This window comes from Herpailurus yagouaroundi, unplaced genomic scaffold (assembly GCF_014898765.1).
Source record: "Herpailurus yagouaroundi ecotype Mexico unplaced genomic scaffold, PumYag 200, whole genome shotgun sequence".
In the NCBI taxonomy this organism is placed as follows: domain Eukaryota; kingdom Metazoa; phylum Chordata; class Mammalia; order Carnivora; family Felidae; genus Herpailurus; species Herpailurus yagouaroundi.
This window is the reverse complement of record NW_024412431.1, coordinates 879242-899353: the sequence shown is the minus strand read 5'-3', so window position 1 is coordinate 899353 and position 20112 is coordinate 879242. Positions and strand designations below refer to the sequence as shown.

At 65.2% G+C, this 20112-nt stretch overlaps 4 protein-coding genes across 7 annotated transcripts; 3 read left to right on the top strand and 1 right to left on the bottom strand.

Moving 5' to 3' along the window:
* The first annotated feature begins 276 nt into the window (after positions 1 to 276).
* On the top strand, positions 277 to 9860 carry MAP2K7 (mitogen-activated protein kinase kinase 7). 3 transcript variants are annotated; one of them, XM_040449746.1, is made up of 12 exons: positions 281 to 506; positions 2198 to 2245; positions 5106 to 5247; positions 5432 to 5498; positions 5612 to 5725; positions 5808 to 5927; positions 6077 to 6184; positions 6274 to 6453; positions 6556 to 6636; positions 6744 to 6886; positions 7492 to 7537; positions 7673 to 9860. In XM_040449746.1, exons 1-12 carry the CDS (start codon positions 383 to 385, stop codon positions 7805 to 7807), a joined length of 1308 nt encoding a protein of 435 aa, XP_040305680.1. In that variant the 5' UTR covers positions 281 to 382; the 3' UTR covers positions 7808 to 9860. The 3 variants fall into 3 exon arrangements, with proteins under 3 accessions (XP_040305682.1, XP_040305680.1, XP_040305681.1); XM_040449748.1 differs by lacking the exon at positions 6077 to 6184 and having other exon boundaries at positions 277 to 506; XM_040449747.1 differs by lacking the exon at positions 2198 to 2245 and having other exon boundaries at positions 287 to 506.
* Positions 9861 to 9972: 112 nt separating this feature from the next.
* TGFBR3L (transforming growth factor beta receptor 3 like) lies at positions 9973 to 13569 on the top strand. The gene is given in 7 exon segments (XM_040449745.1): positions 9973 to 11167; positions 11169 to 11316; positions 11390 to 11707; positions 12287 to 12413; positions 12517 to 12675; positions 12868 to 12936; positions 13296 to 13569. Coding segments are annotated over 6 exon segments (1410 nt in total). The 5' UTR covers positions 9973 to 10577; the 3' UTR covers position 12936; positions 13296 to 13569.
* Positions 13570 to 14582: 1013 nt separating this feature from the next.
* On the top strand, positions 14583 to 17179 carry SNAPC2 (small nuclear RNA activating complex polypeptide 2). 2 transcript variants are annotated; one of them, XM_040449749.1, is made up of 5 exons: positions 14599 to 14847; positions 15440 to 15559; positions 15752 to 15820; positions 16100 to 16400; positions 16489 to 17179. In XM_040449749.1, the coding sequence occupies exons 1-5, from the start codon at positions 14665 to 14667 to the stop codon at positions 16818 to 16820; spliced, it is 1005 nt and encodes a 334-aa protein (XP_040305683.1). In that variant the 5' UTR covers positions 14599 to 14664; the 3' UTR covers positions 16821 to 17179. The 2 variants fall into 2 exon arrangements, with proteins under 2 accessions (XP_040305684.1, XP_040305683.1); XM_040449750.1 differs by lacking the exon at positions 15440 to 15559 and having other exon boundaries at positions 14583 to 14847.
* A 1309-nt stretch (positions 17180 to 18488) lies between these two features.
* Positions 18489 to 20010, bottom strand: CTXN1 (cortexin 1). Its single transcript, XM_040449731.1, has 2 exons — positions 19860 to 20010; positions 18489 to 19485 (listed from the first exon to the last, which is right to left on the bottom strand). The coding sequence occupies exon 2, from the start codon at positions 19463 to 19465 to the stop codon at positions 19217 to 19219; it is 249 nt and encodes an 82-aa protein (XP_040305665.1). The 5' UTR covers positions 19466 to 19485; positions 19860 to 20010; the 3' UTR covers positions 18489 to 19216.
* Between the last annotated feature and the right edge of the window lie 102 nt (positions 20011 to 20112).

The following is a 20112-nucleotide window of genomic DNA, read 5'->3' as shown; positions in this document are numbered from 1 at the left end:
GCGCAGCAAAGGCAAAGCGCGGGATTGCGTCTACCCCTCTGCACGCAGGCGCGCCGCTTTCCCCGCCTGCCGCGGTCTGCAGAACCGTGAATGGATTTCAACACAGCGCCTCTCGAGAAAGGGCTCCGACTCCGCGCATGCGCATCACGATGAGCGGCTTTGCACGTTGTCCGACGCGAACTCTAGGTGGCGTCATCTCTCCGGCCGGGAAGAAGCACGCATGCGCGGAGGTTAGCACGAGGGATGGGCGAGTGCGCGCCGCGGACATGCGCCGTGCAGGGAGAGACGGCGGCTCGGCGGGGTCATCCAGGCGCAGGCGCAGTGCGGTGTTTGTCTGCCGGACTGACGGGCGGCCGGGCGGTGCGCGGCGGCGGCGGGGAAGATGGCGGCGTCCTCCCTGGAGCAGAAGCTGTCCCGCCTGGAAGCAAAGCTGAAGCAGGAGAACCGCGAGGCCCGGCGGAGGATCGACCTCAACCTGGATATCAGCCCCCAGCGGCCCAGGCCCAGTAAGCACGGCGGCGTGGGGGAGGGGGCGGGCGGGCGGGGCGCGCGCCGCGGGAAGCCCCGCCCCCGCCGTCAGGCCCCGCCCTCGCTTCCGGGGCGCTCTTGCTCCTCCTTCTCTCCACCCTATACCCCCTGCTGTCGGCTCGCGGGGAGAGGGTCACGGTGACCCAGGGGGGCGTGGGGCCGGCGGGCTCCCGGGCGGCCCTCCCCCAGCCTAGGGGGATCCCCCTTACGGGGCCTATGAGCCTAGTCACCCGGCCCTAGGGCAAGGCCTCCCCATCTGATGACCCGCCCCCTCACCGTGATCCTCGGAGCCCGTGTCACCGTCACGTACTCTAGGAGCCGGGCTCCCCTTAATCCGAGCGACTGTGATCACATCCAGATCCCCCGCAAACATGTACACGTCCCTTCCGACCAGATGATTTCACTCCTGCCATCTCAGTGACTGGCGGGGGGCCCCTTCTCCCGACCTCTGCACCTGGGTCCTTGTCATATGGTTCAGTGGATGGTCCACTCGCATTCATACACGCACACTTGGCCCGGCTGACACCTGAGATTATTTGACCACATATAACCCCCTATTCCTCTGATCTCCCTTTTCTGTGACTGTGTCTGGTGATCCCTTTTTACTAGGCTGGGACCTTGTCCTTCGGCCTCGCAGACCCCCTCCCGCACACACCCTACCCACATACACCAGGCCCCCTCCTACTTCATCTTGGCGACTGTCTGGCCTTTCCGAAAACACACACCCAGCCTCCAGCCTGGCAACGTCGTCACCTGGACTCAAGTGACTTCCTGCACACCCACATTCACCTGGCCTAGGGATACCTGAGGCCAGTGTGGTGCTATCCCAGCCCATGTACACCTCACCTCTGATCCCACCGTCTCTGTGACTACCTGCCTGGCATCTTATTGTTTGGAGTCAAAAGCTGCCTCTCCCTGGCACTCAACACCTGGCCAGGGATTGCCATGACACTACCACTGTCTAGTCTCTTTGTTTTGTCCCACAGAACCCCTTCCCCAAATCTCTCAGCTGGAGGGCATGAGGCCTTCACCCTCCCCCCCAGACCTGATGAGGAGCACCCCGCTCTCTTGAGCTAACACCCGGCCCTCCTTTGTGATTCTTCCGCGATCCATGTAGCTTATGCAGCTCCCCGTGGGGTCATCCTGATAGGAGGGGGACATGCGCCCACATCGGGGTATTCCAGTCTCTCCCTGCTCACCCAGCCTGACCTTCACAGCCTGAGTGCCCCCACCATCCCTGTGTGCAGTCCACTCCTCCCTTCCTCTTCTGACCTGGGGTAGTGTGGGCTCCTCCCTGGGGCAGATACCCTCCCGACACCGGAGGGTCCCTGCTGGGCTCTGCGATGCTGCCTCCCGCAGCCCCAGCTTGGATGAGACAGGGCTGGGCATGGGGCCTGCGGTGCCTTACGGGGTGGCTGTCCCAGGTGCAGAGTGAGGTACGGTGAGGCCCGTGGTGGGCAGGCCCCCGAGGAGCCCCCTCCAGGCGTCTGTGTCTGTGTCATCCTCCTGGTCCTCCCACCTCTGTGGTTTCTACCCGTCTCTGCACTTTGGTGCCTCGCGCCTCCCCCTCTTCCTTGTTATGATTTGATTTCTTTTCTTTTGGACACATCAGTTGTTTCTGTTGTGATTTATCGTGGTGTTGTTTTTTTTCTTCCTTTTCCCCATCCAGTTATTGTGATCACTCTAAGCCCTGCTCCTGCCCCGTCCCAACGAGCAGGTACCAGCCTTTTTATCATTGCCGCTTGGACATCTGCACCATTGACCTAACCGCTGCCCCGGCCGCAGAATGCCCTCCCCCATTGCCCCATGCTGTGTGTGCGGTGTGTGTGTGCGTGCCCGCGCCTGTCACTCTTACTCTCTGTCCTTCCACCCGATCCGTGATCAGTGATGTTCGGCCCACTTGGCCTCTTCTGTGTTCTCTCACCTTCCGCTCCTCCCTTCCTGGTGAGCTCAGGTTTGGACTCCCCTGAAGAGGAAATGGGCTCCTTCACCGGCCAGGAGTCTGCCACCCGTGAGAGATCACGTGTGTGTGTGTGTGTGTGTGTGTGTGTGTGTGTGCGCGCGTGCGCGCGCACAAGAGGGAAAGCGGGGCCAAGGCCATCGGGCTACATCTGTTGGTCCGTTCCGACAGTACGGCGAACATGTATTGCCTGCCGCGTGCCGTGTCTGTTTTAGGTGCTAGGGACACGGCGGCAGACAGAATATGGACCAAGGCCCCTTCCTTCTGCGGCTGACGCTCCCTGACAGGGAGCATCCTCCTGGTCTGGGAGAAGTGGAGAAAGCGGTGATGCCTTGCAGAAAAGGCAGAGTAGAGCTGGGTTGGGGTTCTGCAGCGGGGGCCCAGTTGGGGAAGCCTCTGGAGAAGCTGCGATCTGAGCGCAGTCTCATGGGAGGTGGGGAGCATGTGAAGGAAGGTAGAGAAGGCAGCCAGCTGAGGCCTGAGTGCGTTGCCGGTGGGTCTGGGAGCAGACGTGTGTGGGGGGTGTGTGTGTGTGTGTGTGTGTGTGTGTGCACGTGAGTGCACATGTGTTGGGCTGGCAGCCTAGTACATCTGTGGCTCCTGTTGGCCATGTGCTTTCATGCCCTCTCTTGTTCTGTTTCATTCTCTCTTTTTCTCTCTTTCAGCCTCTTGCTCTCACTGTGCCCTCCTGACCTGCCGCGTGGCCTGTCCCCACCTCTGTGACCTCTGTTTTCAGGGCCTTTGTGTACCTGCCCCTTTCCCCCCACCTTAGCCACCCCACACTGGCCCCACTCAGATCTCCACCATGCTTCAGTCTGAGGGGCCCCAGGAAGCGTCTGCACCCCCCTGAGAAGTACGGAGGGGGTAGGGTGTGGTCCTCACCCCACACACCTGACAGTGCAGGGCAGAAAGGGGGCCCAGATATCCTCCAGGGGGTGAGAGCCTGGCAGTGTCTCCCGAGAGCCCAGGTACAGGGACAGCATGGGGGGCCCTCAAGTGTCCCTGAGGTGGTTGGGCCAGGGAGGGAGGGATGAGGATTCTGCCTCTGGCCGTGGCAGTGTAATGAAGTAGGGGATTACAAAGCAAGGGGCTGGAACAGCAGGGAGGGGGCCCAGGAGGTCAGGCCCCCAGGCCAGTGCAGGCTGATGGGCACTGGTCCCCAGGGCCTTTCCTTTGCTCTTACCAGCCCTTAGCAAGACCCGCGTCCCATTCTCAATTGTAGGCAAGGGTCACATGCCTGCCCCCTCACTCTAGATGTGGTCAGGGTCCCAGGCTGGCAGGGCAGGGAAAGTGCCCAGATGCCAGCAATTCAGGCGTATTTGTCTCTGGACGTTGGTCACTGGGCCCACATCACCAGGTGCTTACAGAACTGGAGGAGGAAGGGGTGGGCCGTGGCAGGAGGTGTAGGTGGGGTGCGGGGGGAGGCCAGGGGCAGGGCGGCAGGCCCCAGGCCTCCTGGCCGTTCTCCACGAAACGTCCTCTTCTGGCCCCTTAGCTCGTGGAGCCAGTGCCCTACCCAGCTAGGGACCCCTTCTGGAGCACTTCCAGGGCCTCTGGGGGTATGAGGGTTCAGTGGAGGGTCATGTGTCTTCTCCAGGGACCACACCGGTCTCTGCTCCTCGACCCTATTGCCAGCCCAGCCAGGGAGGATTCTAGCCCCTCAGAGAGCCTCCTGTCCTGTCCCGGGCCCCTGTCTGGCCTGTCTCTGCAGTGCCTCCTGGGCAGCTGGGCTCCAAGTCTTGGCTCCCATTTGTCTGTCTGTCTCCTGCCCTCCCGATCCCCGAATGCCGCCTGCCCATCCTGGGGTGACCGCTGCCTGCCCGCCGCCTGCCTGCCTGCCTGTAGCATGCCCAAGCTGTCCGCATGCAGGCTGCTGAGAAGAACCAAACCCCGCTGCCTGGCCCATTCCCCACCTCCCGTCCCACCAGCCCTTGGAGGGGCTGTGCCGCCTGGATCCCCTCACCCAAAGGACACAGGCCCAGCCTGGGGTCCTACCCCCACCCGTTGGCCCCAGCCTTGTAGGCCGAGCTGGGAGGCTCAGAAACGAGCCTGCTGGCTAGAGGATGGCCCTCCCTGACCCTGGAACAGAATGTGCGGCAAGGCAGCTGGAAGCTTGCGTCCCTCGCTCATTGTCTCCCTGGGGTGGCCTGCTTGATTCTTATTGGGCAGCCACGTGCAGTGCTCCCAACAGGGCCAGAGCCCAGGCTGATCCTGGCGGGCGTTCCTTCCTCACGTGGTCCGGAGCGTGGGCACCGTGGCCCTGGGCCTGCTCCTGGGCAGAGGTGGGGCAGAAAGGGACACATAAGGAAGACTGCTTGGCTGAAGGGTGCCATCAGCCTCTGGGCCTTGATCCTGTGTCAGCATACACTTGGGGACAATCCCTCAGCCTCTGGGGACCACCCCTCCCTGCCAGCCCACTCCATCTTCTTCCAGGTCAGGGGGGCAGGAGAAGGCACCCTGAGAGTGGTTGGGGGTGGGAGGGAGACCTTAGCTCCTCCAGCCCATGTCTGTGTTGGCCTACCTGATGCCAGGGAGGGGAAGACCGGAGTCCCCCGAAGACCCCACAGTGCCAGCTAACCCCTCTCACCCCTGGCTCTCACCCCCCCCCCCCCCCCCCCCCCCCCCCCCCCGCCGGCCAATGGGGGGGGCAGCCGCTCACCGTCCTCCGAGAGCTCCCCACAGCACCCCACACCCCCTGCCCGGCCCCGCCACATGCTGGGGCTTCCGTCAACCTTGTTCACACCCCGCAGCATGGAGAGGTGAGCTGTCGAATGGGGCCAGCTGGCCAGTGCGGGGGTCAGGAGGTCAGTGTGGGGAGGCCGCTTTGCCCGCCCCAGGGAGGAGGGGGGTGAAATCTGTGGGAACCCCTGTGTGACGGGGACTGGGGTGGCCTCAGTTTGGTTGGGACCCTCCTCCACCGGGACCTCCTCCCTGTTCCCTCAGCATCGAGATTGACCAGAAGCTACAGGAGATTATGAAGCAGACGGGCTACCTGACCATCGGGGGCCAGGTACCACCTCGCCCTGACCCCTGGGGGGCGGGCAGGACACGTGGCGGGGCTAGGTCTTTGTCAGGGGCAGGCGGAGACCCGGCAGAGCCTCCAGCTCTGGCTGTCTTCGACAGCGGTACCAGGCAGAAATCCACGATCTGGAGAACCTGGGCGAGATGGGCAGCGGCACTTGCGGCCAGGTGTGGAAGATGCGCTTCAGGAAGACGGGCCATGTCATTGCCGTCAAGGTGAGCCCCGCCCCCGTCCCCAGCGGGCGCCCCGCCCCGCCCCGAGACCGGGCACTAAGGCTCCCCCGGCCGTCCCGTGCAGCAAATGCGGCGCTCGGGGAACAAGGAGGAGAACAAGCGGATCCTCATGGACCTGGACGTGGTCCTCAAGAGCCACGACTGCCCCTACATCGTGCAGTGTTTCGGGACCTTCATCACTAATGTGAGTCCAGGCCTCTGGTGTTCCCCTGCCTCTCTGTGGGTTCCCCAGGTGTCCTTGCTGGTCTCCGGGTGTGCCCCCTGCTGCTGGGCTGTGTGGGGTGGGCCGGAGGGTGCGGCTGCCCCCCGAGCCGGCACATGCCGCCCCCGCAGACGGATGTTTTCATCGCCATGGAGCTCATGGGCACGTGCGCTGAGAAGCTCAAGAAGCGGGTGCAGGGCCCCATTCCCGAGCGGATCCTGGGCAAGATGACGGTGGCGGTGAGCAGCCCGACAGGGGTGCGGCCGGGCGGGTGGCCCCTGGGCCCCCATCCTCCCATCACGGGTGCCCTCCGCTGTCCTCGCCGCAGATCGTGAAGGCGCTGTACTACCTGAAGGAGAAGCACGGCGTGATCCACCGTGACGTCAAGCCCTCCAACATCCTTCTGGACGAGCGGGGCCAAATCAAGCTCTGCGACTTCGGCATCAGCGGCCGTCTCGTCGACTCCAAGGCCAAGACGCGCAGCGCGGGCTGTGCCGCCTACATGGCAGTGAGTGGGGGTCTGGCGGCGCCCCGGCGGGCGAGCGTGGGGATCTGGGCGGCACGCCTGCCGCAGCCCTGGGGGTACATCGTCCCCTTCTCCCACCGGCAGCCTGAGCGCATAGACCCTCCGGACCCCACCAAGCCAGACTACGACATCCGGGCCGACGTGTGGAGCCTTGGCATCTCCTTGGTGAGTTGCGGGGCCCCTGCCAGCGTCTTCTTGGGATACAGACGAGGGCGGTAAGGGAGGGCGGGGACCAGTCCTCGGCCCACCCAGCCCGCCTGCTTCTCTCCTAGGTGGAGCTGGCGACGGGACAGTTTCCCTACAAGAACTGCAAGACAGACTTTGAGGTCCTCACCAAAGTCCTGCAGGAAGAGCCCCCGCTCTTGCCCGGTCACATGGGCTTCTCGGGGGACTTTCAGTCCTTCGTCAAAGACTGGTGAGGAGCCCCACCCCCCCCACCCCCCCGTGCTGTGCTCTGGGAGGCAGGGCGGGGTCAGGTGTGGCCCTGCGCTCAGAACAGCCAGGGAGATTTGGGGCTGGTGGGACGCCCCCCCTCCCCGATGGGGGGTGGGGGCAGCCGTGGGCGAGAAGGCTGCAGTCAGGGTGGGGATGTGGGCGGCAGCTGGAACCCGAGGCCCGAGTTGGCCCTGTGGGCAACTGGCAGGATGGCCCTCGGGCTTGGCCACAGGAGGTTGTGAACAAGCCGATGTGCCCCGGGGCCTAGGGGTCTGTGTGTCCCGCGGCGACAAGCAGAATGATGCCCGTGTGGCGTCCCCATTTGATTGTCGTGCGGGAGAGCCCCAGTCCACCTCTCCCGTGGGCCCCTCCCAGCCCAGGTGGGGCTTCCGCCGCAGGTGGGATTTGTGCAGGCCCTGGGTCCTCTGGCTTCTCAGCCAGCAGCACAGGGCTGTGAACACACAGCAGCCGCTTCCCTCCAGATTCTGAAGACCCCTGTCTCAGAGGGAGGACAGTTGTGTCCCCGGGACAGCCAGGCCCCTCTTCCCAAGCTCTGATTTCTGTTTCCTCCCTCTCCTCTGTTAGCCTTACTAAGGATCACAGGAAGAGACCAAAGTATAATAAGCTACTTGTGAGTATCTGGGGCCCCTGCCTCCCCTCCCCCCCCCCCCCCCCCCCCCCCCCCCCACCCCATCTGGACATCCAGGGGCCTGTTTCCCCGCTGGGGCTCCTCCCTGGTCCTAAGCCCTACCCCTCGGGCCCGCAGGAACACAGTTTCATCAAGCGCTACGAGATGCTGGAGGTAGACGTGGCATCCTGGTTCAAGGATGTCATGGCGAAGACCGAGTCACCGAGGACTAGCGGAGTCCTGAGCCAGCACCACCTGCCCTTCTTCAGGTAGCCACGTGGTGGCGGCCAGCCCCACCGGGGGCCGGGGGCATGGCCACAGGCCCCCCCTTCCCCACCTGGCCAGCCAGCTGCCCGCCAGGGGAGACCTGGGATCTGGATGGCTGCTGAGGGCTGAGGACAGAAAGTAGGGGGCGCCGACCCACCCCCGACTCCCTGCCCACCAGCTGTGGACAGATGGGCTCGCCAGGCCCCAGCCCTTCCCGTCCCGGGGTCAGCCGGCCGTGCGCGTCCCCCTGACAGACACTGTGAACGGAAGACAGCAGGCCACGAGCAGACTCGCTATTTATTCAGTCGTAACCTCTGGGCTGGGGCGGCCCCCAGGGCCCGGGAGAGAGCCGCCCGTCCTGCCCCTTCCCTCCCCACCCCACCCGCTGTGTGTTGTCCCCTCTGCCTCCCCTCTGCAAACACGTTCCTTGTGTCTATCCCCTCTCTCATCCCTCGTGTACCTCTCTGGCTTTCCCCACCTCCTTCCCTGCCTCTGCCTCTGCCTCTCTCCTGGCCCAGATCTGGGCTCTGCCACCCCCAGGGGTGAGGGGGGGACCCCTGGGTCCACTTAGGTCTCCAGCAACGGCGAGTCGGTCGGCTGGTGTCTTCGCCCCAGGAAGGCGGGCTGGGCGTTATGACTACAGCTGGACCTGGGCTGGTCTTTCTCTCTCTCTCTCTCTCTCTCTCTGTCTTTCTCTGTCTCTCTTTGATCTCAGGGGGTCCTTTTTGGAGTTTATTGTATTTTATTGTACTTGGTGGGGTGTTTGGGGGGTGGGGGGAGAAGACCTTGTTCTCACGGGGTTTGTCGGTACCTTCAGAAACTTTTACCAAAGTCATGTTTAGCTGCTTGCGGTGGAGCCCCTGACCGCCTGTGGGCACGGGCGTCTGGGGCTGGGGGCCAAGCCCCAAAGGTGGGCTCTGGGGGCGTTCCTCCTCCCTCGGGGCCAGCCCTCGGGGCTGGAGACTGGCCACAGCTTGGGGGGTGAGTTGAGGACCTCAGGGGGCATGGAGGGAGCCCAAGGGGCCGCGGCCACACAGGGTGGCCTTCAGGGAAGGCGGGCACAGGGCACGCCGAGGGCAGCAGGCGCTGCCGCGGCAGGGAGGTGGTGGAAGGAGTCGGTGGCAGAAGTGGGGCCGTGGAGCCCCGGGGAGGCAGGGATTGAGGGTGCAAGCGGTGAGCGTGGGGGTTCGAGGACGTGTGACGGGACAGAGGTGGGGCTGGCTGAGGGCTGGGCGTGTGCAGGCAGTCACGCCCTCGTAGTGCCCCTGAGCGCCCCTCGACTCCCCCAGAGCTGGCCAGTCCGCCCGAGCCCTGTGCAGCAGCCGGAACGGGAGGGGGTGTGTTTCCTTTTTGTTGGTGATGCATGCAAACCAAGTGGACGACAAAACAAAACAAAACAAAATGAAAAAAAACAAAAAACCCACCAACACCAAAGGTGAGGAACTTGGCCGGATGTAGCTGAAGCAGTCTAGACCTAGGCATCCCTGTATTCTCTTGTTCCTGTCCATACTCACGAAATGCCGCATGTTTAAAAGTACGCAAGTTCTCTGCTCTTTGCCCCCCCCTCCCCGGGAGGGGAACGGCCACCTTCTCCCACCCCGGTCTCCTTTGTGAGGGGATGGGCGCAGGGTGGGGGGCCGACAGGCCTGGTCCCCCATCCTCCCTCGCCTGGCCCGGCCAGGGGGGCCTTTGCGGGTAGCTGGAAGGTTCCATGGCTGGTCCCAGGGCCAGCGCAGGCCCTAGGCCGGCCACCTGGATTTACTTTTATTTAACTATTTTCTGTTTTGTGAATGTGTCTGCCCACCCCTGCCCTCCTTCAGTGTTAAGTGGGAGTTCTGGGGGAACCTCTTCCCCTCTGCCTCTTTCCTGGCCTGCCCTCCGTCACCGGTCACCAGCCCTCCCTCTTGACCAGGCAGAGGGTGGAGCGGGCGGGCAGGGGCCTGGGGTGGCCCACAGCCCCCTTCTCTGGTCGCCAGTATTCCCCTGTCCCTTTTTAAAATGAAATGCCCTCGTTTGTAAATCCTTAGACGCTTGAGAATAAAACCCCTCCCTTTTCTTCCATCGTGTCTCTGTGTGTCTAGAGCTCAGCAGGACCGGGCGGGAAGGGGCTGTGAGCCCTGAGCTGGGGGGCCGCGGGCGTCGTGCCTTCCTCTGCGTGGAGGGGAGACTGGAGCCGGGCCAGGGCCTGGTAGGGCGGTATTTGTAGTGAGCTGCCCGATGCCGAGCGACCGGGGTGAGGGACCTCCCCCCACCCCCAACCCCGATGGCCACAGGTTGGCCAGAGAGGAGCCCTTAATCCCCGGCAGGCCTTGGGTGCTGGCTCTGATGTACACCCTTCAGTCCACCGCCCCCGCGCCCTGCCTCCTGGGGTGGCCGCTCAGCCAAGGACAGGGCTGCCTGCCCACCTGCCAGGCCTGGGTGCCGCCCGCCGGCGCCTCGGCTGCTGGGGCACACCTGACTGCCAGTCCAGCATGCCAGGTGCCGCACTCCTGCTCCTGGCCCTGCTCTCGGGGGTCTCCACTTTACCCAGGGGGCCACCTGGTACGTAGAGGCTGGGGACGGGACCTGTCACGCTGCCATCCCTGTGCTGCCCTTTCTCATCCCTGCCTGGGGGAGCGGGTGGGGTCTGCCTCTCTGTCCAGATGCTCCTGGATCCCCGACTTCTTCAGAGTCCCTGGCAGGCTAAGGCCGATGGCTGCAGGGGAGGAGTGTTCAAATGCGTTTAGGAAACGGGGGTGGGGGTGGGGGGTGTCCTGAATGAGAACACTTGACAAGGATGCCGGCCGAGTGCCTCCCCAAGGCGGAGGGCGCGTACGTGTGTGTGTCCCCACCCTTTGCTACTGCTGCTCTCGGTGAGGAACCTGGACGAATGGAGAAGCCAGAGACCCCTGCAGCCTGGCTGAGCTTCAGCTGTGCCAAAGGGCAAGGGGACAGCACCCTCCCTACTGGTCACAGTACCCTTGGAAAGGAAGAGGTGGGGCCAGCACCCTCCCTGAAAGCTGATGCCCCCACAGAGCAGCCTGGGCCCCTGGGGTTGCTGACCGCCCCCCCCCATCAGGCACCCCTCAACTTCCCAGCCAGGGATTCCCTGGCCCACTCTGGGTGGAGAAATCGAGGCCCGGGAAGGGGGTCTCCTGCAGAGGCGAGTGGCTTTGCGCCCAGCCTTGGTTGCTGGACTGTGGACAGCCCCTGGGTCTTCAGGGGACGCACAGCGACTCTGCCAGCAGTGAGGCAGGAGCGGGGCGTGGGTGCACCCCTCACCGAAACAGCACCCGTTTTCCCAAGGAGGCGGCAGAGGCGGGGAGGTTGGGTCACTCGCCTGGAGGGTCTAAGGGAGAGCGCGGCCTCGTCCTTCGGGCTGCCCTTTCTCCCCGCCAGCGCCCCCATTCCCGGCGGCGCCCGGGCCCTGGCTGCGCCGACCCCTTTTCAGCCTGGAGCTGTCCGACGCGGAGGACGCCTTCCCGCGCCGCGCGGGGCCGCTTGAGATCCCGGCCGACAGCCGCGTGTTCGTGCAGGTGTGGACGCGGGGCGCGCCGGGGAGGGGGGAGCCGGGCCTGATGCGGGGCTGATGGCGACCCCGCCTCCTAGGCGGCCCTGGCCCGTCCCTCTCCGCGCTGGGACCTCGTCCTGCACCGCTGCTCAGTGACACCGTCCTCCCGGCCGGCCCCGGGGCCCGCCCTGGCGCTGCTGCGCGGGGGCTGCCCCGCCGACTCCTCGGTCGTCTTCCCGCCGCCGCCGCCGCCGCTCCCGGGTGCTGCCCGTCCCGCGCGCTTCAGCTTCAGCTTCCGCCTGCGCCCGGTCTTCAACGCCTCGGTGCAGTTCCTGCACTGCCAGCTGAGTCGCTGCCGCCGCCTCCGGGGAGCCCGCCGGACGCCCGCGCCTCTGACGCTGCCCCCGCCCTCGCTGGTGCGCGGGCACCCGGCCGGAAATCTGGGCGCCTGGGCCAGTCGGGGGTTGGGCATGGACCCTCTGGCCTCTAAAGGAGGAGCCCCTCGGAGTTTGTGGATCTAGGGGGCCGACGCTATGGAGCCTGGAGACAAGGGCCCCTCGGGGCTGGGGATAGTCACTGGGTCTCTCAGTCTGGTGGCTGGGCACAAGGACCGAGAGGGGGGCCTGTGGGTCTCTGCACCAGGGTTCCTCAGCGGGCGGGGAAGGAGCACTGGGCTTGCTTTGGGAGGGGCTGGGTGGCTGGATGCAGACGGCGGCTAAGGGGCCAAATTTCTGGTTATCCAATGTTCTCAGAGAATCGGGTCGTGTGACTTTGAGGGGCTGAAATTTGGAGTCCTCAGGCCGAGTGGCTGGCTGCTTGTACATCTTGGGCGCTGGGCTCGGGGACCTCTCAGGGGGTCGGGTTTCCAGGGGCTTATTGGTGCGCCTCCCGGTTGCAACAGAGAGCTGGACACTTAGATCTCTTGGGGGCCCTGGGGACAGGCCCCTGAACCCTGGGGCCTGACATCCCCATCCCTTGCCTCCTCCTGCCCACAGTGTCTGCCTCGGGATGAGGCGTGCGCGGGCGCCGGCAGCGGCAGCGGCGAGAGCCCGGGTGCCGACAGCCCCCACCTGCACACGCTGACGCAGCCCATCGTGGTCACGGTGCCGCGGCCACCCCCCAGTGAGCGCGCAGTTCTCCTCCGCACGGGTCCTTGGGGTCGGGGGAGGGGGGTGGGAAGGACAGCTGGGGCCCGAGCCCAGTCTCCGTGTTGTGTTCCCCACAGGGCCGTCCAAGGGCGTCCCCGGCCGAGCCGTGCTCCCCGAGCCGCCTGCGCCGGCCCCGGCGGCCCTGGAGCCCGCGCCGGTGGTGGCGCTGGTGGTGGCGGCCTTCGTGCTGGGCGCCGCGCTGGCTGCCGGCCTCGGCCTCGTCTGTGCGCGTTCAGGTAGCATCCTCCGCCGAGGCCCGCAGCCTATTCCAGCGAGTCCGGACCCCGGGGCTCCGCGACCCAGCGGGTGGGGCTGGACCATCCCTAGACCCGCCTCCGCTACGCCCGCAGCAGCCCCCAGGGGGCGCTCTTGGCCCGACCCAATGAGCGGCAACCCCTACCGCTCTGGAGCCTGCCTCTCCTTTCCAGCACCCCCAGCCCCCGGCGCCCTCCCGAGAGACTCGGCCGGCGACCCCCAGCCCAGGAGGCCCCAGTGAGGTAGGTAAATTTGGTGACGGGGGTGGGGGGAGGCTGTAACGTGGGGCCAGCTGGAAGAGGGGGGTGCTGAGAATGACTCTTCATAGGCTTTCCCTTGTGCCAGGGAGTGTTCTGAAGGCTTCACGCCTATTAACTTCATTCATCCTCGCAACAACTTCCAGGTAGCTCCTATCATAAACCCCATATTAGAAATGAGAAACATGAGACACTCTCTGAAGTTGTCGAAGGTCACAAAATTGGGTGGAGCTGGATTCAAACTCAGGCACTGGGTCACCCACGGCCAACTTCGGGCCCTGTGTCACAAAAGGGGTCCTCAAACCTCGGACAGACCCAACACCCGCCCTCACTCCGGCACACAGATCGATGGATGAGGCGGATGATCAGCTGGGAAGGGGGTGTCCTCTACTTCGTTCGGCCTGGGTAGCCTCTCCCCAGGGCTGGCACACCCCCAGCGGGGTCCTGAGACACACCAGCCACGCCTCGAACCAGGTCCGCCAGGACTGGATCGGCCGAGGTCGACCTCTGACCCGATGGGACCGCCATCCCAGCGTCCTGCACCCTCCCGCCTCCGACCCGCTGCTCCGCACACCCTCCCACCTGGGCTCAAAATAAACATCTGGTCTGACCTGCTGAGTTTCAAGTCTGCGTGTGCGCTTGGCGCAGGTGTAGGGGGCAGGAAGCAGAGGCCTCGGGACCAGGACTTACGGGGGTCTGGGCTGAAAGAGGTCCAGACCGATACCCTTATGTACGTGTGCCAGGGGAGATTCAAGTGTTGTCCTAAACAGAAAGGGATACCCAACCCCACCTGCTTAAGTTTTAAGTAAGCCCCGCCTCCTTCCTCAACCCCTGCGCCTGCCCACCTGCCTCGTGCGATCTTCCCAAAGCCAGGCCTTCTCCGCTCTCCACCCCCACCACTTGGACCCTGCTCTCGCCAGGGCCTCGACCTCTGGCCTCTGCTCCAGGCTACTCTCCGCCTAGTCCAGAGCTCTTTAAAAAAATTTTTTTATGTTTATTTTGAGACAGAGCGTGGGCGGGGGAGGGGAAGGGAGAGAGAGGCACACAGAATCCTCAGCAGGCTCCAGGATGTGAGCTGTCAGCACAGAGCCCAAGGCGAGGCTTGAACTCACTAATCGTGAGATCATGACCTGAGCCGAAATCCGACCGCTTAACCGACTGAGCCACCCAGGCACCCCTCCTCTCCCCCTACTCTAGAGCTCTTAAATAAACGTCTCCTGTCCCAGTTCTTCCCTTCCCTTGAGCGGGATACTACGTCATTTTACAAATGAGTAAACTGAGGTTCGGCTCGGCCAAATCACTTGCTCTAGGTCACCAGGGCTGGCCGACCCCACAGCCCAGGTTCTTGGCTACCACTGGACAAGCTGCCTTCCGGCCAGGGTCCACCCCTTTTGGAGAAGCAAAGCACACAGTAGGAGCTCCTAGACTTAGTCCAGGAATGGAAGGGACGGCACGAGATCTACGGTCTCGGATCCAGTTCCCGAAGGAGATAAAATGCAGGCGGGGAGGGCGGGTGTGTCTCATTCGCCCCCGCCACAGTTCTCAGGCGGGTCCCTCCAGCCTCTCCCACCCAGATGGTTGCTTCGGGCCGCAAACGCGGAGCCACGCCCCCATCTGTTTCCGCCTCCGCACCGCCCTTTCTGATCCCAGCGGCCTCCGTAACCCCGCCTACCAGGAAAGCCAGCCCGGAACGCCGACTCCGCCCTCGCCGGCATGAAGCCTCCACAGCGGCGGCGAGCGGCCCCGGCGCGCTACCTGGGCGAGGTGACCGGCCCCGCGGCCTGGAGCCCCCGCGAGAAGCGGCAGCTGCTACGACTACTGCAGGCGCGGCAGGGCCAGCCGGAGCCGGACGCCACTGAGCTGGCCCGAGAACTGCCGGGCCGCAGCGAGGCCGAGGTGAGGAATCCTGGCAAGGAATCGGGGGGGGGGGGGGGGGGGGGGGGGGCGGGGCTAGGATGTGGGCGGAGAATCCTTGCGGTCGAGGGGCGGGGCGTGGGAGATGCTGGGGGCGGGACGAACTTGGGAGCTAGGATGGGGTGGGCGGGGCGTACGTGAAGATGAGGGGCGGGGCGAGGTGGAGCCCGAGAGTGCGAGAGGTTAAGTCGGACTCCTGATAAGGCGGAGCGGGGAGCGGAGGCCGGGGACCGGGCGGAAAGGGCAGCGGGACCTGGCGGGAGTGAGGCGGAAGTGAGAGTCAGGAAACGGAGCCGAATGGGTGAAGCGGGAAGGTGAATGGGGTGGTACTTAGCGGGGGGTGGGCCCTGGCTGCGGGGAGGAGCCCGAGCTGACCTGGGTCTTAGCACTTTATTGAGTGGCCGGTCACACCTGGGGCCTTGGCCCTCGTCCCCGTGCAGAATCACTGAGACCCCTAACGCCTAGCGGGAGGCTAGGGAGCGGTGCCGGTCCTGGGGCAGGCAGTCGGCTTTGGCTTCTCTCCCCAGCCCTGGGCGTATAGAAGGCTCATTTGGCCTCCTCCTCTCTTCCCCAGATCCGGGACTTCCTGCGGCAGCTCAAGGGCCGCGTGGTCCGGGAGGCCATTCAGAGGGTGCATCCAGGTGGCCCGCAGGGTCCAAGGCGCCGGGAAACACAGACCCCGGCCCCCATCGAGGTGAGGCAGGACTAGACCCACCCACCACCCACCACCCACCCCCCACGGCCGGGCCCTGGGGCATGGTGTGGGTGTTGCGGGGGTTGGAGAGTGATAATCTGGCCAGGGGCTCCCCAGGAGGGGCAGGGCTTGGATCAACCCCTGAGGGTTGATCCCTAGGCTGACCGTGTACCTTCTGGTCTCCCCATCCAGGTATGGATGGATCTGGCTGAGAAGATAACAGGCCCGCTGGAGGAAGCCCTGACTGTGGCTTTTTCACAGGTACGGCCCTCCCCCAGGCAGGATGGGGGTGTTACGTGTAAGGCTAAATACGGTGGATTGGGGTCTTGGAACCTTCCCCTGGCCAGCTCTGTGACTCCAGCCAGCCACTGAGCACCCTGAGCCCCAGTGACCCCGCTGCCGAAGCATCTCGTGCATGTTACGTCTAACAGGGGGGATTTGGTGAGCAGGTGGGGGTGGAGGGCTCAGCCTTGTGCAGGGCAGAGGGCTGGCTGATGGGAGGACTTCTGCCTTCCCCTCCCCGATCTCTCTTCCTGCCAGGTACTCACCATCGCGGCCACAGAGCCCGTCAGCCTCCTGCACTCCAAGCCCCCCAAGCCCACACAGGCGCGTGGAAAGCAGCTGCTGCTCAGCGCCCCTGGAGGGCGGGAGGACTCGAGCCCTGAGACCCCGGAGACCCCTGGCCCCGCCCCCAAGACAAGTGACCCCGCCCCTGAGGCACCTTCCGAATCCCTGGCTGATGCCGCGGCTGAAGGAGATCTCTCCGTGGACTTTGAGAAGATCTACAAGTATCTGTCAGCCATCTCCCGCAGTTGCCAGGGCCCTGAACTTTCTGCAGCTGGTGAGGATAACGGGAAGGGGCTGTGAGGGAGTCCCAGGTAGCAAGCCCCGCCCCACCTCACTCTTCTCTCCTCTCTATCCTTTACCAGAGTCAGCTGTGGTCCTTGACCTGCTGCTGGCACTTCCGGAGGAGCTCCCCCGCCTGCCCTGCGAGGCCCTGGTTAAACATATGTCGGATACGTACCTGCGCCTGACCGCCCCCCAGCCGGACCCAGCTGGTGAGGGCCTGGGGCCCAGAGCTGAGACCGGCGGGACAAGCCCCAGGGGGCGGGAGGAGGCCAGCCAGGCCATGCCCCAGGCCCCAGAGAGTGCTGGGCCCAGTGAACCGAGATCTGCTTGGCAAGCAGCTGGGGTCTGCCCCCTGAACCCATTCCTGGTGCCCCTGGAATTTCTAGGCCAGGCAGCCACCCCTGCACGTTGAAGGCCTGGCAGGCAGAGGACACACCAGACATCTGTGAACCCCCTGGCCCTCAGTCCTGCGTGGGCTGGCACTGGGTTGTCATGAGTCGCGGCGGAAGGTACCGGACACGGTGGGCGTTATGGGGCGGCTTTTAAGATGACTGATCCCGCGGGGCTCTCCGAAACAAGCAGCACAGTTGTACAGGCATTTGGCCACAGAACTGAGGTGGGGGCGGCCAGGCAGGCTTGGCTAAAGCCACTGTCAAATCCAAACCCTCCCCCCTGGGCTCCCCCCCCCCCCCCCCCCAGCTCCTGTGTCTTCCAACATCCTGTATCCTATGTCCTGTAACTGTGAGTAAAGTTCTTGTCAATCTCTCTTGCTCCCTTTTTTCTGTGAGTTAAAGATGGGGGTCGAGGCCCAAAGTGCCAGAAAGAAGTCAGGGGTAGGAGTGCCAGAGCCGGGTCCCAGGGACCGAATCGAGGGGCACACAGGGAGGAAGGCCAGCAGCTAAACGCTGCTGCGACCAGGTCTGGTTCGGTGCCACCTGGAGTGACCTTGGGCTGGCCGTGAGAGGGACCTTTGGTGACAGTATGGAGGATAGAGGCCTGATCCTGACAGGTGTGAGTGGAAGGTTCTTGGAGCAGGTGACCTCACGTCACACAGATGAAGGGGAGAAGCCATCAGAGTGGCCAGATGGGAGGGGCCAGGCCCCAGGTAGGGGTGGGAGGGAGGGAGTCCCTGAGGTGGCCTTAGGGAAGCAAGGAGGGGGAGGGAGGGGGAGCTGGAGGGGCCTTAGGAGCAGGGAGGGAGGAGCTGAGCTGGGTAGAGGCAGGGGCCTGGCTGCTGGGTCTCCCAGCAAGGGGTCCCCCTTCATCAGGGGGTCTGAGGGTGTGGATTCAGGGGCAGGTTGGGGAGAGGAACGGCAGGGGAACCAAGCATCCTCCTACAGCACTGCCTCCCCCCGCCTCCCCCCCCCCCCCAAGCCTAACTAGTCTTCTGGGAGCTGGTAAATTTTGTTCGCAGAGCCCGTGCATTCACACAGCCTTCCTTTTATAGAAGCGCTCGCTTCTCCCCACACACATTGCACACGGCTCCCCCGGGGCACAAACATATCTCCCAGGCGGGTGTGGAGCAGAGCCAGCCCACTCCATGCCACCAGTCCCACAGTTTCCAGTGTGCACGTGTTCACGGTGGGCAGGAGGCACCAGGCTGAGGTGTTTCAGGCTGCAGATGTGGTCAGTGCCAGATCATGCCACCTCTTGGTGACACCCTCCAGCTCCCCACTCCAGCGAAGTCCGTGTATTCCCCAGCCCCCAGTCCCCTGAAGTCAAGGGAAAGAAGGGGGATGGGTCTTGGCTCTGCATGGAGCTGGCGGGATCCAGGTTGCACATCAATCGCCCCCAGAATGCGGCCTGGGTGTCTCGGCAGCATGGGGCTCACGGACAGCAGGTGGAAATCAGGCCTGGGTTCAAATTCCAGCCACTTAGTACAGGCTAGTCACTTAGGCTGCCTGGACCTTTGTCCCTTTGCCTGTAGAACAGGGATGCTAACAGGCCTCACTCTGGGTCCTGAAGAAGGAACAGGCCATGCGCAGGACGCTCTAACTCACACGCTGCTTGGCATGTAGTAAGCGCTCAATAATAGCTTTTATTTTCACCAATGGCTCGGGGGCTGGGAGGAGGGAGAAGGCGTGGGTGAGGCCAGGCGGGGGTGGGAGCAGGGATCCGGGGGAAATGGCAGGAGCGCCAGTGCAGGGCGGAGGTGGTGACTGGGGGAAGGGCGCTGACCTGTACTGGGGCCGGGCCGGGGCTGGAGCGGAAGGGAACCTGCCCGCACTCTCCTCCCACCGCAGGCGTCACGCATCCCGGACACAACAGCCATCGTTGCTCTCCAGTCTCGGTCTCCGGGGGCAGGCCACGCCGGGCATATTGCTAGGCAGCGTCCACCCCGTGGGCCCAGAAGAGCCTGTCCCGCAGGAGCAGCTCAACACTTAAGGGTGGGGGGCGAGGCGACGGGTCGGGGTTGGGGGAGTGAGGATGGCCAGACCACAGGGGAGGGAGGGGGACACGGGGGTCCCCCGCATCCAGGAATGGACACGACAGTCATGCTCGGCGGCGGCAGGACAGTAGCAGAGCCACCCATACGCCTTGGGGTGGGGGAGGGGTCCTCTTCCCCGTCGGGGAGCCAGTAGGGGACCAGCCGGGCCGGTGAGTCACGGAGCGAGGACGGGGCGGGATAAAGGCACGAAGTGGGGCTCCGGCCAGGCCGGGAGGAAAGATGGGAGGGGTCTGAGGGGGAGGAGCCGGACTTCTAACGCCCTGCCCCCTCGGGCTAGGATCTGGGGTGGGATCCTGAGCGCCATGCCGGCCAGGCGGCGCCCCCGTCGGGTCGGCCCTCGGCGAGAAACCCCGCTCGGCTCAGACCAGCGCGTAGTCGAACTGCCCGCGCTCGAGCGCCTCCTTGTGGTCGGTCCAGGACGAGGCGGGCATGCGGCTGTAGGGGTCGAGCAGGATGCGCACGCAGCGCACCATCAGCAGCACCAGCACCACGAGCAGGCAGAGTACGAAGGCGAACACTGTGCGCTGCTCCGCGTCCAGGCCCGCGCCCACCGGGGGCCCCGTCGACGGCGGCAGCGGCTCGGGGGACAGCGTCCACGTCGCGCTCATGGCTCACATCGCCGCGCGCCCTGCGGAGGAGGGGCCCGCCCGGGGCGCGGGGATGAGGCTGCGCCTTCCCTTCCCCGCGCCGCCCCCTCCTGCCGCGGCCCCCTGACCTTGCCGGGATCCAGCCCCCGCCCGGGCCTCCGTCCCCCCCGGCTACGCCCAAGCCCGGGCCGCAGGCACGCCACCACAGGCACTCAGGGACCCAACTCCGGCCATGCGCGCAGGTGGGGGTGCTGACAGTGGGGAGAGGGAGCCCGGGCCCTGCCGGCCCGCGTACAACAGGTGCGAACGCACAGCCCGGGCGGCGCGGCGAAACCCTGTCCCCCGCCCCGCTCCCTTTGTTCCCGGCGTCCCGGGGACCCCTCCCCCACCACCCCCGCCCCGCCGCGCCCCTCACCCTGGCCTCGACCGGGACGGGAACCGAGCGTCCGGCGGCTGCGCTCTCTTCCGGGACCCGCGCCGGCTCTGCTCTCGGCCTCTCTCCCGCGGAGGCAGCGGCGGCGGCGGCCCCGGCTCAGCCCACCCCACCCGCCCCTGGAGCGCCCGAGACCGAGGCAGGCGAGCCGCGCGCTAGCCGGGCCGCCGCGGCTGTTCCCATGGCGACGGGGGGCGGGGCCGCCGCGGGGGGGCGGAGGCTGCGCAGGGAGCGG